This window comes from Mya arenaria, chromosome 5 (genome assembly GCF_026914265.1).
Source record: "Mya arenaria isolate MELC-2E11 chromosome 5, ASM2691426v1".
Lineage (NCBI taxonomy): Eukaryota > Metazoa > Mollusca > Bivalvia > Myida > Myidae > Mya > Mya arenaria.
The window spans coordinates 75,783,226-75,800,381 of NC_069126.1; the positions used below are offsets into that span (position 1 = coordinate 75,783,226).

Sequence of the window (17,156 nt, forward strand, 5' to 3'; positions counted from 1 at the left end):
AGTTGTGTGGTTCAGCATTTGCCTCGGAGTCGGACGGTCGCGGGTTCAATCCCAGGCTCAGTGGTATCGAAGCCACATTTTTGTCTGATTATTAACTCATTTAAAAGTTCTGTTAATTTTTGTTTTACAAATAAAAAAAGGTTTCTTAAAACACATTGATGTGCATGTTGTAAGCGGTTGAAATCAGGACATTGTAGTTAATATATCTATGGAAGAATGGAGAACAATCGTTTTAATTATGTTGATCTTTGCTTTTTGTGCACTGGTTTTCAAAATATGGATATCAAGAGCTTTTTTTAGAAAAGAAAATCTGAAATAAATTTTAATCTAATAACAAACACAAACATCTGCTTCTTTTAATATTAATTAATAATCGTTATTTTCTATAAGAATGCCTCGATTCTATGTAGCAGGTGCCAGTGGAAATGACAATCTATTTGTTTTATCGGTCCGTTGACTAAATAATGTTGTTCTATAGCTCGCTGGTATATTGCACACGTTCGACGCTGTATATAATTTGATTTTCTATTTATAGATGATTCATCATAGTCTTTACGAAAATTCCATTTCGTAGCTATTTATAACAAAAATAAAATTTAGTTTTCTGAAAATCAAAAGACTTTTTGACATTATTACACATCGATGGTAATGTTTTACGCGCAAAAGTGCAAGAATGCCTTGTTTCCACGTTCTAATATTTAGACATCCTTACTGTACGTAAAGGTGCATTATTTTCATTAACATCTAAAAGCCTCGATTAGTTTGATTTTCATACAGGTTAAGTTGGTACTAGTATTGTTATATGCAAAACTGCCGACTTAAATATTCTAAGTGCAGCATAAATACTGTATTATTGTACTTTTAACCTTCCGCATTTAAGTACAAACCGCCGATAGTTTTATACAATAAACTCATATGCCACGTTTGTATTTGATATCTAAGCTGGGATCCCACAAAATCGAAATACAGAAAAGGCTGAAACTGTCCAATAGTCTAACACCAGAGAAATATATTGCGTAGGAAAATAGAGGTTTCCCAAAAGGAATTTCCTACGGAGATTTTCAGTGCAACGTTCGAGAATAGAATGACGTATTTTCTCAAGGACTATTTAACGGTGGGAACGATTCATGCGTACTTATTTTAGAGGAGGAGGCAGAGCGAGTGTTTCATGAAACCAGTCATCGATATTAGACTTTTGGAAGAACAAGCCTGAATTCTTAAACTTTTGCTTGGCATCAATTTTATATATCTTTTGAGTGTTTTCTATTTCGACATTTGTAATTGTACAATATATCAATCATAAGTTATGAACACGGTTTTTACTTCTAATGACAATAAATTAGTAATTGAATATCATTTACTGCAACTGAGTTCATTGTAGATCTCATTAAAATATGTAAGTAACAAAGAAACACAGATTTAAAGCCAAAATTTCACTAGCACACCTCATTGTGACAAGAACTGTAGCACACTTTGAATGTGGTATCTGTTTATAATTATGAAGACGAACTTATAATCTAACGTCACTTATATTACAGAAATCATGGGACACGACAAGTTGTCTATCGTGAGATTTAATTCGTCTCGAAGAGGACTGAGCTCCTTGCCGAACGCCCACAGGAGCCCATACTTAGAGAGAATTCTCGAAGCTTCTTCCCTGGAAATTTGCCTACTGCCCGATGATGACAAAACCGTGTCTATGAACGCGGTGATGGGTTATGGACAATACAAGGTCCCATCTGCCGACGGGACAGTTCTGTTGTTTGATAACAACAGGGTTAGGATGAGAAGTCCCAACGTCAGTTTGAACGCATTTGGTCCATTGCCAGGACTTGACATGGACAACATGGTTTGTCCTGGCGTGGAAGTTATGTCATTGACACCTTCCGGGAACCAGTCGGTACTCAAGGAATTCTCCATGGTGACATGGAAATATACTATGTCAACTGAAACCAAGGTCAAAATCGAGACTCTTGCCGAGAACTTGATCTTGTTCTCACCGCGTCTGGCAATGTCGACAGGAAAGCCAGTTTTAGTCAGGAGTCCAGCCAGAGATGGGAACGCTTGGCTATCTGCCATCGATGACAAATGGATCGCTACGAGATCAGCGTCATTTGTTCATGATGAACGTATTTAAGTGTAGCAGTGGCACGAACGGCTTAAGCCAGAAGCAGAACGAAGCAAAAGTTTCAGATTGTTTCTTTGCATCTAAAGCTTTGGAGCTTACTGACGCGAAGCTCTTCGATGTCGAGCAGGTAACTGGACGACAAATAAAAATGGAAATGCTTCGCAAGCACTGTCCCACGGAGACAAGCGTCCACATTCCGCAACGCCCACCAAGGCACCATGGTGGCTAATTGTGATGTATCAAAAACATTTGGACGAAAGGTTGATCTGGACTGAATGGAATATGGAACTCATATAAATATTGCTGACCAAATATGACTAAGACAGTGTTTGGGAATTGTTGCAATAAAAAACAGTATCGACGTTAATGTTTTGTCACAATGTGGATGTTTCATTTGAAAGGTACTGATATTTGAGAGTTCATTGAATCAAAAAGATGAGAGCAAGCTGTATGAAATGGAAAGTTAAGCCAACACTCATCTCCGAAATCTTCATTGCTGTAAATGTCACTAAGGAACGAATTACAGCAAAACTGCTGAATAATAGCAACACACATCTGAAGATAGATGAATGTAGTCAACATTGATGTCTGATGAGCTTTTGTTATCATGAAAACATTCATACAAAACCGACGAATACAGCATATACAATACGGATTGAACGGTTTGCGAATGTCTTGTACTGTGAAATATTTTTAAGTTGTTTTATATTAGATGATTTCTATGTAGATACAAACAGTTGAAGTGGTTAACTTTTTTGATTATTTAAAATACCAATTTACTTAGATTTGAGCGCAATGTTTACATTTCTTACTATGAGTTTTTAACTGGAAAACCAGATTAGGCTATACGTATAAATAAATATGTTTTCTAAAAATAAACGAGGCGAAAAGCTATAAATAGTAGTACAGGTAATATCAATATGTCTGATAAAGGTGACGCATTGTCTGATGTTTCAAGCGGATAGAACTATTTTTGTAAGAATGTTTTAATACTTCTTTATGAAAATATGTATGAAAAAGAATAACTCAAACAATGTACTTAAAGTCTTCAATATAAATGTTATCTCATAAAAAATCGATTTAAAGTTGTATTTATGTTATACACCCGCAGAGCGGTTATTTATTATGACTATGTTGTTGTTCAAAGCAAAATTAGTCTATGACATGCAATGTTTGTTCAAAATTTCTAATAAAAGTGTATGACACAATCTGACTATTTCTGAATCTTCAATTGGTGCCCATACACTGTATTTACGTATATTGCGTTTGCCTATGCGGCAACTTCGCCCCCGGTTGCAAATATACCTACGTCGTTAGCCGTCACATAAGGTATTTCATGTGTATTCCAACGAATGACAATGTTTTGTTCCATTGTGAACCACAGAAATTTGAAGTCATATAAGTAATGGTCGAGTTTTATTTGGTTTGATAAGGTTTCCCAAAGATTACATGGGAAAAAGCGGGGCTACAGCTTGCGCTGGAAGGCATATTTATGTCAATGGTTATATTCCCGTTCATTTATTTCCCGAGCAAATTAAAATCTCATAGGTTCATTGGAAGCAATATGAAAGCTGATTTAATGTCTGAAAGCTGATTATGCTATTGATGACGTGTGCACATGATACTCTTTTCAGTTCTTCGTGTAGATTTGCATTTACGCTTGCATACATCAAGACCACACTCTCGCGATACGTCGTGCCGACGTATAATTTTGTAACAAAAGGTTTCGCATTCGTTGTAAAATAAATAAGTTATACCTAACTTACACCGTCGGTCTTCGGTAAAAGACCCATTTGCAAAATTCATAATTTCTCAAAGGGTGTGTTAAAAGTAGCGCCCATTCTGCCATAATTGACTTGTGTACAACTTCATATGCCAAAAAACCGTTCGGAGGTAAAAAGACGTGATCCCTCTTTGGGTATAAAGCATGTAATGTTCTGTTGTATCTGAATCTTTTTTCGCGATATAAATGGTCTTCCGTTATAAAGACGATATGAGTACGATGGTCTTCCGTTATAAGATGATGGTATTCCGTTATAAAGATGATAGTCTTCCGTTATAAAGATGATGGTCTTCCGTTATAAGAGGATGTTCTTCTGTTATAAGATGATGGTATTCCGTTATAAGATGATGGTATTCCGTTATAAGATGATGGTCTTCCGTTTTAAGATGATCGCCATCCGTTATAAGATGATGGTTTTCCGTTTTAAAGATGATGGTATTCCGTTATAAGATGATGGTCTTATGTTATAAGAGGATGGTCTTCTGTTATAAGATGATGTTATTCCGTTTTAAGATGATGGTCTTCCGTTATAAGATGATGGTATTTCGTTATAAGATGATGGTATTCCGTTATAAGAGGATGGTCTGCCGTTATAAGATGATGGTATTCCGTTATAAGATGATGCTCTTCCGTAATAAGATGATGGTATTCCGTTATAAGATGATGGTCTTCCGTTATAAGAGGATGTTCTTCCGTTATAAGATGATGGTCTTCCGTTATAAAGATGATGGTCTTATTTATACAATTGTATTAAATCTTATTTGGGTGTAAGGGTGCATCACTCTTCATTTGAAGAATACAAGAAATGCTTTTACAATCCTTGAATATTATTTGCAATTATCTTGCATGGTATAGGTCATTTTCTCTTTCGCAATAAAACACTAACTATAAATGAAATACGACGTGCAAACAGCGCATTTGCAAAGTGCTGCTGGCAAAATGGATCTGTTTTTCCTAACATAGATTAAAAGTCCCTGGGTGACTCAAAATGTTATTAATTTATAGTAGTGTAGATTGCGACAATTTTTTGAAGTCCTTTTTACTTTGATTGATCTTGGCTGTTTAAGCAATTATTTTAATTGACTGAATGCAACGGTAATTTCTCTAGGGCATCATGACTCTACTTTCGCAAAATTCAAACAATTCTTTTATATAAATTTTGCTTTCCATTACAATTTCAAACAACTAGCTTATGAGCTGTTGCTTGAACCTTCGTTCTACCTGAACGAAGCTTAATGTATTTACCTCTAGAAATATAAACGTAAAAATGAAATTTCTGAAGTAATGCAAAATTGTGTAAACCCATACTTCGTAATTTGTTCATGTTATCATTTTTTATTATCATTTTGTGATGAGCTTCCATACCGTAAGTTCACGTGTTTTGTCTCCTTTAAGTGTACGTGATGACTCATTACTTACCATACGCCTCGATCGTGGTATTTTTTCTGCTCAGTTTTTGACTAGTCGCAACATTAATGAGATTATTCATTCATTTGGTTGATGTTTATTTGTGACTTCATTGTGGATAATGCAATCATGTATGCTTATTTATTTACAACTGATACTCCGATCATTGCACAATTGGTTGCTTTATTGGCAATTGGCGACTTAAGTAATAAGATTAACAATACTCAGCGACGCTGGTTTCTGCCAGTATACCTTATTTCGTCTTTTTTTATTAAATACGACGATGGATCTGTTTTCATGTGACAGGTTTTCAGATTTATAATTTGTTCAAAACAAATTATCATTGTTTTCCAAAAAAACGAATTAACAATTGCTTTGAAATAGAAAAAAGCCGCCAACTTCACGCCGCTAGGCCGCTAACTTCACGCCGCTAGGCCGCTAACTTCACGTACATACAAAACAGAACTTTGCATCAGTATAATGTATGTACAATGTAGACAATATTTTGATAACCGTGTAGTTTCTTAACGTGTCCTATCTCTTAACCACCACATGTTAACTACGCCCCACTAAGTACTGCTAACAAGAGCGTTTTACAACAAAATGAAGAATGTGAATATACTAGCTGTCGATCAAACAGTCTTTTTGGTTGTCTCACCAACGCTAGAACGTCTTTATACCCGCATTAGGTACGACACGTCTCATTCTACTAAAATAGAAAACTTCACGCGCAGTCTTTTACGGTTTACGGTTTTACGGTTTATTAATTAGAGATTAATATATGGCCGCGCGGGGCCAATGAGTGATAATAGCCCCGGCATGTGGATAATGGCCCGAGGGCCATTATCGATATGCCGGGGCTATTATCACTCACTGGCCCCGCGCGGCCATATATTGAACTGTTTAATACACATGTTTTGACTCAAGTATTCAGTAGTCTGTCGATATGCCGATACTGGAAAAGCAAATTGAAATAAAATACATGTAGCACACATTTATTTCACATTGAACAGGGTGTTTGCTTTGGAATTGTTTCAGCATTCGCCTCGGGAGTCGGATCGTCGCGGTTCAATCCCAGGCTCTGTGGTATCGAAGCCACATTTTCTTTTGATTATTAACTCATTTAAAAGGTATGTTAATTCATGTTTTACAAATAAAAAAGGGTTAAAACACATTGATGTAAATTGTAAGCGGTTGAATTCAGGACATTGTAGCTAATATATCCATGAAAGAGTAATCGTTTAAATTATGTTGATATTTGCTTTTTGTGCCCTGGTTTCCAAAATAATGATTTCAAGAGCTTTTTTAAATAAGAAAATCTTAAGAATCGGTTTAGAAATAAATTTTAATCTAATAACTAATACAAACATCTGCTTCTTTTAATATTAATCAATAATCGTTATTTTCTAGAAGAATGCCTCAATTATATGTAACAGGTGCCAGTGGAAATGTCAATCTATTTGTTTTATCGGTCCATTGACTAAATAATGTTGTTTTATAGCTCGCTGGTATATTGCATACGTTCGACGCTGTATATAAATTTTATTTATAGATGATTTATCATGGTCATTACGAAAAACCCATTTCGTATCTATTTATATCAAAAATAAAATTTAGTTTTCTGAAAATCAAACGACTTTTTGAAAATTATTACTCATTGTTGCTAATGTTTTACGCACAAAAGTGCGCGTAGGCCACGTTAAACCAGTGTCTTGTTTCCACGCTCTAATATTTAGACCTCCTTACGGTATATAAAGGTGCATTACTTTCATTACTATATAAAAACCCTCGATTAGGCCAAATAAAAAATAGGTGCGTTTCAGGTAACACTGCCAAAAAAATAGGGTAGGTAGGTCGGAATATTTTTTTTTTTTTTTATATTTTATTTTTTTGAAATATTGATTTCAGTAACTGTTGACTCAGAAAGTAACAGAAATAAAAGTCATCAATTTTCAGGTTAACAGTAGTTTTTAAACATGTTCCATGCTTCAAAGGAAACATTCTTTATCTGGTTAAATACTTTGACAATGATGGTTGGATTTTAACTAAGTTATGGTACACCACTCTGCTATTATTTAAGACTTTCCAGAAACGGTTTTGCTTTTCTTTATGCACCCTTTTGCTTTCAATCACCTTCTGTAGAATGCTTACCTCCCTGTAACATAATTACATGAAGAGTGGGACAGCAAATTTACCATATAAGCCATCAGCCAAGGAAACCTCAATGCTGTCAAGAGGACCTGGGGGTTCAGGTTTGGAGAAAAAGTAACATGCAGGTTTTATTGCCAAAATTGCACACTTAAGTCTGACATATCAATCCGAAAGTCAGTATCTGACACATTTGTAACTGACAGGAAAATATAGTTCAAGAATTGAAATATACCTGCCACACAAGCACAAACTACCCGTAATTCACCTTATAGTTCGGACAATCTAAAAATTCGGACATCCATTATTATTTTCAAAAATAATTTATTTTAGGTACCTAATTTTCGGACACCCAAAGGACATCGATTGTAACTTTTACAGTTTCTAAGTCTCACAGACAAAAATTATTGATCTTTATCGTTACAATGCCTGGCTAGATTACCTAACCGTATCACTGTGACAAGTTAGTTAGTTACTACCCATCCTAAACGATTTATTGCCTGTTGAAAAGGATGTGTGATATATTTAATGGAGGATTAGAAAACAACAAGGGCAATCAAGAGATAAAGAAAACACAGACATGACATGTTTGTAAAACGATCCGCCAATAAACTTTGAAACTTGTACCACACTTTTAATATAGACTTTATGAAGCAATAATCGTACAGTAATACTCATTGTAACATCAATAGAACAATAAAAGTCAACACATTCAATGATACAGGTGACTATTGAATGTGATGAATTAAAGTTAGAAATGCAATACTTAAGTTACAATCGAAAACACCACCAAGACACATTAATCCTGCATAACAATATCCATGCTCTCCATGAGATCCTCGTGGGTATAACTGAGAGTTATGTGACGTCACACAATGTGACTGTTTGATCTGAAGCCGATAAAAGGTGTTTATTCATTTCAATGCATGTATAAAATGGTGTTGAATGGGATTTTAATTAAATGATAAAGGAGTTACACTTATAGGCGTAATAACCGTTGATAACTACGGATATATTAATAAGCGGTAAAATGCAGACATGAAGAAAACAGGCAGGTTTACCATACATGTAGATAAAATGTAAAAATGGTTATTTTCTATGAATTCGGAGAGCGAAAAATTAATTATTTTAAGGTGTCCGAACTCTAAGGTGAAGTACGGTAAATACATTCAGAAATCCAACTCTAATATTGTCAAATTTACGTACATACATTTCGTAACAAATGCTTTTCGTACCCAAATCACATTTTTTTTCAGGGAAAAATAGGTTAGGGTCGGCGGGAAAAAATAGGGTCGGTCGGGTAACCTGAAACAGACCTATTTTTTATTTGGCCTTAGTTTGATTTTCATACAAGTACAGTTAGTACTCTTATTTACTTGTAGTATTTAAAACGTCCGACTAAAATATTCCTAGTGCAGCATAATTACTGTATTATTGTACTTTTAACATTCGTCATTTAAGTCCAAACCGCCGTTATCTTTATTACAATGAAATCAAGCCAAGTTTGTATTTTATATCTTAGCTGGGATCCCACAAAAACGAAATACAGAAAATGCTGAAACTGTCCAATAGGCTTACACCGAAGAATAATATTGCGTAGCAAAATAGAGGTTTCTCAAAAGGAATTTCCTAAGGAGATTTTCGACGCAACGTTCAAGAATAGAATGATGTATTTTCTCAAGGACTATTTAACAGTGAGCACACTTTGTGCGTACTCATTCAGAGCGAGAAGATACCTTGCAGACATAACTGTTGATAAAAATAACAGAAAAATAAAATTTTAATATTTGAGAGTGAAAATATTGGATCTTACAGACGATTATACAAAGGTATTCATATATTATAATTTTATATATCTTTTCAGTGCTTTCTATTTCGACATTTGCCTCTGTTCAATATATTAATCATTAGTTATGAACTCCGTATTAACTTCTAATGAAAATAAAATAGTAAGTGAATATAATTTTGCTGCAATTGATCTCATTGTAGGTCTCATTAAAATATGTCAGCAACAAAGTAACACAGATTTAAAGCCAAAATTGCACACCTCATTGTGACAAGACTGTAGCACACTTTGAATGTGGTGTCTGTTTTTAATATGTGGACCAACTAATAATCTAATGTTACTTATATTACAGAAAATATGGGTCACGACAAGTTGTCTATCGTGAGCTTTAATTCGTCTCGAAAAGGACTGAATTCCTTGCCGGACGTCCACAGGAGCCCATATCTACAGAGAATTCTCGAGGCTTCTGAGCCGGAAATTTGCCTATTGCCCGGTGATGACAAAACCGTGTCTATGAACTCGGTGAAAGGTTATGGACAATACAAGGTCCCATCTGCCGACGGGACAGTTCTGTTGTTTGACAACAACAGGGTTAGGATGAGAAGTCCCAACGTCAGTTTCAACACATTTGGGCCATTGCCTGGACTTGACATGGACAACATGGTTTGTCCTGGCGTGGAAGTTCTGTCATTGACACCTTCCGGGAACCAGTCGGTAGTCAAGGAATTTTCCATGGTCACATGGAAGTATACTATGTCCACCGAAACCAAAGTCAAAATCGAGACTCTTGCCGAGAGCTTGATCTTGTTCTCACAGCGTCTGGCATTGTTGACGGGAAAGCCTGTTTTAGTTGGAGGGGAACTGACCATTGACCATGGATCCCTTAAAGAAATCGTAGGAAAGCTGTCGAAGGATGGTCAAGAAATGTTTCTATCAGGAGTCCAGCCTGAGATGGAAAAGCTTGGCTATCTGCCATCGATGGCAAAGGGATCGCTTCGAGATCAGCGTCATCTGTTCATGATGAACGTGTTTAAATGTAGCAGTGGCACGAACGGCTTAGGCCATAAGCGGAACGAAGCACTTGTTTCAGATTGTTTCATTGCATCTAAAGCTTTAGAGCTTACTGAAGCGAAGCTCGTCGATGTCGAGCAGGTAACTGGACGACAAATAAAAATGGAAATGCTTCGCAAGCACTGTCCCACGGAGACAAGCGTCCACATTCCGCAGCGACCACCAAGGCACCATGGTGGCTAAGTGTTATGTATCGAAATATTTGGTCTGAACTGAATGGGGTATGAAACACTTATTTAAAGACTTGCTGACCAATTCGACTATGACAGTGTTTGAAAATTGTTGCAATAAAATAACAATACCGACGTTATTTTTTTTCTCATCGGATGCTCATTTGAAAGGTACTAATATGAAGAGTGCAATGGATCATACAGACGGGTGTTTGCCGTATGAAATGAAAAGGTATGCAAGCCCACATCTCCGAAATCTTCATTGTTGCAAAGGTTTTAAGGAATGAAATACAGTAAAACTGCTGAGTAATAGCGACACACATCTAAAGATGAATGAATGCTGACATCATTGACATCGGATGAGCTTTTGTTATCATGGAAACATTCATACAAAACCGACGAATATAACATATACAATACGGATTCAACGGTGTGCGAATGTCTTTTACCGTGAAATATTTTTTGAGTTGTATTATATTTAATGATTAAGTTTTGTAGATATAAACAATTGAAGTGGTTAACTTCTTTGATTATTTAAAATAGTAATTTACTTAAATTTGAGTGCAATGTTTACATTTCTTACTATAAGTTTGTTAACTGGAAAACCAGATTAGGCTATATGTATAAATAAATATGTTTTCTAAAAATAAACGAAACGAAAAGCTATAAATAGAAATACAGCTAATATCAATATGTCTGATAAAGGTGACGCATTGTATGATGTTTCAAGCGCATATAACTATTTTTTGTAAAAATGTTTGAATACTTCCTTATGAAAATATGTATGAAAAAGATATTCAAAGTACATTTTTTATAAGTTAAACAATGAAGTCTGCACTATAAATGTTATCTCATAAAACTTTTAATTTAAAGTTGTATTTTTGTTATACACCCACAGAGCGGATATTTATTATGACTATGCTGTTGTTCAAAAGCAAGATTGTCTTTTTTTATAACATGCAATGTTTGTTTAAAATATCCAATAAAAGTGTATGACACAATCTGACTATTTCTGAATCCTCAATTTGTGCCCATAGACTGTAATTATTTATGTTGCGTCTGCCTATGCGACGACTTCGCTCCCGGTTGCAAATATACACATGTCGTTAGCCGTCACATAAGGTAGTTCATGTGTATACCAATGAATGACAATGTTTTTGATCCATTGTGAACCACAGAAACTTGAAGTCATATAAGTAATGGTCGAGTGTGAGTGTTCTTTGGTTTGATAGCGTTTTCCAAAGGATACAGTTCTTCTTGTATATTTGCATTTACGCTTAAATGTGACAAGACCTCACTCTCGCGAAACATTGTGCCAACGAGAGTGACTAATAAATTTTTGTAACAACAGGTTTCACAATCGTTGTAAAATAGATAAGTTTACACTTAACTTAAGTGAATAATAAGTGCCAAGGAATCGTCGGTCTTCGGGAAAAAGACCCATTTGCGAAATTCTTAATTTCTCAAAGGGAGTGCTAAAAGGACCGTTTATTCTGCCATCATTAACTTTTTTTTAAATTACATTCGCACTAATTGCTGCCGATTGTAATACAGAAATGCCTCTAAGGAGCTGCCCGGACCTGAATGGCATGCCCTAAACCGTTCGAACATAAAACGGTGTGAACCCTGTTTGGGTATAAAGCATGTAATGTTTTGTTGTATTTGAAATAACATTTTTTCGAGAAATAAATGTAAACGTTAGGTAGCAGACGAGAGCAAAACATACCCATAGGTGGTAATAGTCTGACAAGATCCAAACCAAACCATACCTCTATTATACGCCGTGCACTTAGAGTTGAAAAGTGAAAACATACTATCGGATACCTTACGCGGGTGAGATACTAGTTATCTGCGGCCAGTAAATAAATGGTACAAAAAATAACGCGGAATGAATCGTTCTGATGCAAAGATTTCATTTTCAAATTTGCTCGCTTTTATAATAAACCACACTAAAGTCTGATCCACAACCACCTTATAGTGTTTAACAGCACGGAAATCACATACAAAGTTACTAAAAGCACGACAAAACTGCTGATAATATGTGCAAAAACGGAGGAGAGAAAATGCTTCTTAAAACTGAGCCAATAACTGCCGGTAACGTATTGTGTGGCTGATTGTTTTCCAACTTGTTCTGGCGTGTTGGCGCGTCGTCGCAAAGTGAACACACAAGAAAGACACATTTAGTATTTGTCTACTTGGCTCCCTATATACATATTGTTGTCGTGATGTCGTCAACAAAACTCCAACACTCAAGACAGACAACATAATAGCGCATCGTTGACCTTATTTTGTCGTCCAGGCACCAGATGGTGAACTACCGATATCGGTCACTATAGAAACGGATTTGAATGTCCATAAATGACGATGGGGCACCGACGGCAGAGATATCAGGGAGCAGCAATAAACACATTTCCTAAAATGTCCAAAAACCAATTTTACTACTAGTACATGTATGTCAAATTTGTGTCATGCTTTCTCGCGTGAGGCTAAATATCCTGTTATCTTCAAGGCCGGCGAGTTACGCCCTTTTCAACCATGAAACCGTGCAGCAAATATACTACTTGCAAATATTCCGAGTTTATTCAATTTTCAAGTCACTTTTTTTCATTTTAATTCAATATAAAAAAATTCGCGGCCCATTCTAATAGATGTTGGAGTTTTGAATGACTGTTGTTGTTTTCTATAATGCTGCTGGTACGCTCGCCAAAGGCATAGAGTAGATTTGCATTTGTGTATTTTTTGGAGAAAAAAAAAACACAATGCACTACCAATTTACAGCCCGAACAAACCAAAATACAAGGACGTTCGAACAATGAAACTTGAGTTTGGCCTTTCAATATCGCTGGCTCGACAAAAATAAACAAACACATGAAGAATCGTTTTGTGATTTCGTCCGTTTCAAATGAAAATAAAAAATAAAACGGGCGCCAAATTATACAAAAGAATGACGAGAAGAGGGCGAAACGAAAAAAATGTATTGCGGCATATTACCTAGTTATTTCGCAGAATATTGTCGATTTTAATCGGTCCTAATATTACAATTCGATACGGCGAATTAAATGGTATGAGGCCGTATTCAATGACCTCATTAGATCTGACTACAGTTTAAGAAAATAACCAGAGTGTTTTGATTGGACAGTAAGTATGACTGGCCAATAGGCCGAAAAGAATAATGAGGCATATGAGTTTCTAAGAATAAGGATAAGAATAACATGAACTACTTCCCTGCAGGTCAGTACCGAGATCGCACCGATGAGGGTTTAATAACATCTTAAAAAGGCGGCGTGTGTTTTGTAGGCTGCAGATGATGAAAGTCTGACATGGAAAACACTTTCTAGTTCAACAGATTATGTTTGATGTTCAGTTAGTTCTAGGTATTCAATTCAAGTGTTTGCAAGTTGTGTTCTAACTCTTAAGAATCGTTTTAACCCAAACAAAATAAATTTTCTCTCTTTTGCTGCAATTTTTGGGAGAATTCCCCCTTTCCAACGTTATGTGCACATTACCCACACTCCTTGCATTCTTTAAGGGACAAACTACCTTTAAGCTCGAACGATGTTAATAAAAAAAGGTAGCAATTGGATGTATTTGTTTTTAAAATACACTATCATTTCAATTGTTTAGAAACAATGGGGGTAATGGGGGTAACTGATTATCTTTCTGATTCGCAAATAATATCATCTCGTTTGCACAATTTAGAAATCTGCATCGATACAGCTTTCAACGACCCCTCCCTACCCACACACACAAAAAGAAAAGAAAAAAGATGTGCTAATGCACGCCAATACGAACGTGAAGGGTTATTATTTTAGGACACTAGGCCGATTGTTGCAAAATTGGTAGAGTTAACAACGTTGTTAGCGTCATCATGGTTTACTTTCAATTCTGAACTGCTCTGGAAATATAATTGACACATTTGTGATCTGCAGTGTTTCCTTACAAAAGTTCAGACATCATCTTCAGCTGTACTTGCTTTATTTCTATATATAAGCATTGTATCAAATATTTCACGTTTTAAAGTTTAACAACGATGTCGTTAATCACGTTGTTAATTTGAACAAGGTTATAAACAGTCGGACCATTAGCTCCCAACTATCTCATCAATCCATACGCTATTTATATGAGAGCTGTGTTACTTATACATGTACATGTACAATATATATTCATGAAATAAAGCAAGCTTAATCTTAACAGAACGCGAAAATCTAAAAAAACTGCCTTTAAATGCTTTGAACAGTTTAATGAAGTTAATGAACGTCACTTTATAAGCCAATGGTGTTTAAAATATTTTTATTTTACTTAAATGGTTTCTTACTATGGACACATTTCTTATTTTGAAAGTTCTACGATAGTTGATATTGAGTGAACTAGTTTCTATTGTATGTATTTTGTTTGATAACAAATGTTAGGTTTATCAAACTCGGGAAGATAAACAGATAAAGACGCACGGGCAGCGCATTGCGTAGACTGATTTTCTATTTATAGAAGATAGATCATACTTATAACGTAAATTCCACTCCATGTCTATTTATAACAAGTATAACCTTGACTTTTCACGGAATCAAACGGCTTTTGGAAAATCCTCATTGTTGTTATTAATCACGTAAACAGCCGTCAATTAACGACGCATGAACCCATTCGTTTGTTTCAAAGGTTTAGTTTATACGTTCTCAATTGACATGAAATGTGAAACGGTAGATTTTGCATTTGCTATAAAATTTTTTAAAGAAATGTGACTTTTTCCACTAGAGCTTTATCAGGTTTACATTAATAATGATCAAAGTTTAAATATCCATATAAAACAAATATATCATTGTAATAATAGTTCATCGTGTTATTGGAACTGCCGAATTTAATAAATCTGCTTCAACACATCTACTAAATAACTGACAAATGCATATATCTTTCATATGGTAAGTGGTAACACGAATCTTATTACGTTAACCAGTTAGTAAGTTACTTATTAAGTGGAATTCGCAAACCATAACTAGATAACCTGTTAATGTTGTACAGCTAAAAAGGTAAAAGGTGGCAGTTCCGGGCACCTTCAATCCTGTTTTTAGTCGTATGATATTTATCTAACCAAAAAAGTAACGCGAATATTAACGAGTTAGCTAGATAATTATCGCGAAAATTAAATGGTTAACACGAAACAATTCGCGAACGGTAACTGGTTATCATACGGCAGTTAAATGCCACCATACTTTCAGTATGCATTTTACATTACAGTTCAATTTTAACATCACTACAGTCCGTATTGTGTATTCATCTACATTATGTTCCTGTCAACATATCGTTATTTAAAGGTACTCGCTCATGTTTTTGTAACAAAAATTAGTTTTCCCGGTCATGAATCTGAAAACACTTATTTTATTATTATTTAACTCCATGAAATCGAAATTACAGAAAACAAATAGGATTATGTTATACTGATAGTATTTTTGGGCTTCGTGGGGTACGAACCCACGTCGTTAAAGTAAAGAAAACAAAACTGTAGGCCTTCTCGGACACCAAAAGTTAAACAGTTCTAGATATTTCGACGATTTAATACGACATTAATAATTTCACGTGATAACGTCAACCTATAATGCAACAATGAAATCGATGAAACCCGTTAGTAACGGTATTGAAAAGTGTGGTCTTCAAAGGCGATAATTGAGAAAATATCAACGTTCGCAGTAAGGTTAAAGTTTTTGGAATTTTAGTTTAAACACTCCTTATGATTTGCCACGGTTTATTTCGTAATTAAAAAAGTGCATTTTACAAACCATGCGCGAGTACCTTTAAGGCAACAACGTTAATATTAGAAAAATATCACATCATGCTTTAAGACGGGATCCCACAGAACGTTATGCAGTAAAAATTGCGTCTGTGATAACACATTTCATTGCACAACATACGTGTAAAATTGCATTAGCACACTTCATTGTGACTTAAATTCCAGCACACTTCGAATGTGGTGTCTGTTTTTAATATGTCGACGAACTAAATAGTCTAATATTACTAATATTATAGAAAACATGGGACACGACAAACTGTCAATCGTGAGCTTTAATTCGTCTCGAAAAGGACTGAGCTCCTTGCCAAACTCCCACAGGAGTCCATACCTAGAGAGAATTATCGAGTGTTCTGCGCCGGAAATTTGCCTATTGCCCGGTGATGACAAAGCCGTGTCTATGAACGCGGTAATGGGTTACATACAATACAAGGTTCCATCTGCCGACGGGAAAGTTCTGTTGTTTGAAAACAGCAGGGTTAGGATGAAAAGTCCCAACGTCAGTTTGAACACATTTGGGCCATTGCCTGGACTTGACATGAACAACATTGTTTGTCCTGGCGTGGAAGTTCTGTCATTGCCACCTTCTGAGAACCAGTCGGTAGTCAAGGAATTGTCCATAGTGACATGGACGTATACTATGTCCACCGAAATATAGGCCAAAATCGAGACTCTTGCCGAGAGCTTGATCTTGTTCTCACAGCGTCTGGCATGGTTGACGGGAAAGCCAGTTTTAGTTAGAGGGGAACTGACCATTGACCATGGATCCCTTAAAGAAATCGTAGGAAAGCTGTCGAAGGATGGTCAAGAAATGTTTCTATCAGGAGTCCAGCCAGAGATGGAAAAGCTTGGCTATCTGCCATCGATGACAAAGGGGTCGCTTCGAG

At 35.7% G+C, this 17,156-nt stretch overlaps 2 protein-coding genes across 2 annotated transcripts; both read left to right on the forward strand.

Moving 5' to 3' along the window:
- The first annotated feature begins 1,097 nt into the window (after positions 1-1,097).
- Positions 1,098-3,338, forward strand: LOC128235001 (uncharacterized). The gene is made up of 2 exons (XM_052949676.1): positions 1,098-1,114; positions 1,539-3,338. The coding sequence occupies exon 2, from the start codon at positions 1,544-1,546 to the stop codon at positions 2,135-2,137; it is 594 nt and encodes a 197-aa protein (XP_052805636.1). The 5' UTR covers positions 1,098-1,114; positions 1,539-1,543; the 3' UTR covers positions 2,138-3,338.
- A 5,695-nt stretch (positions 3,339-9,033) lies between these two features.
- Positions 9,034-11,494, forward strand: LOC128233386 (uncharacterized). The gene is made up of 2 exons (XM_052947040.1): positions 9,034-9,295; positions 9,605-11,494. The coding sequence occupies exon 2, from the start codon at positions 9,610-9,612 to the stop codon at positions 10,504-10,506; it is 897 nt and encodes a 298-aa protein (XP_052803000.1). The 5' UTR covers positions 9,034-9,295; positions 9,605-9,609; the 3' UTR covers positions 10,507-11,494.
- The last annotated feature ends 5,662 nt before the right edge of the window (positions 11,495-17,156 follow it).

What these genes read in the sequence shown, in the direction of transcription:
- LOC128235001 (XM_052949676.1), top strand. Translation starts at nt 1,544, where the DNA reads ATGGGACACGACAAGTTGTCTATCGTGAGATTTAATTCGTCTCGAAGA.
- LOC128233386 (XM_052947040.1), top strand. Translation starts at nt 9,610, where the DNA reads ATGGGTCACGACAAGTTGTCTATCGTGAGCTTTAATTCGTCTCGAAAA.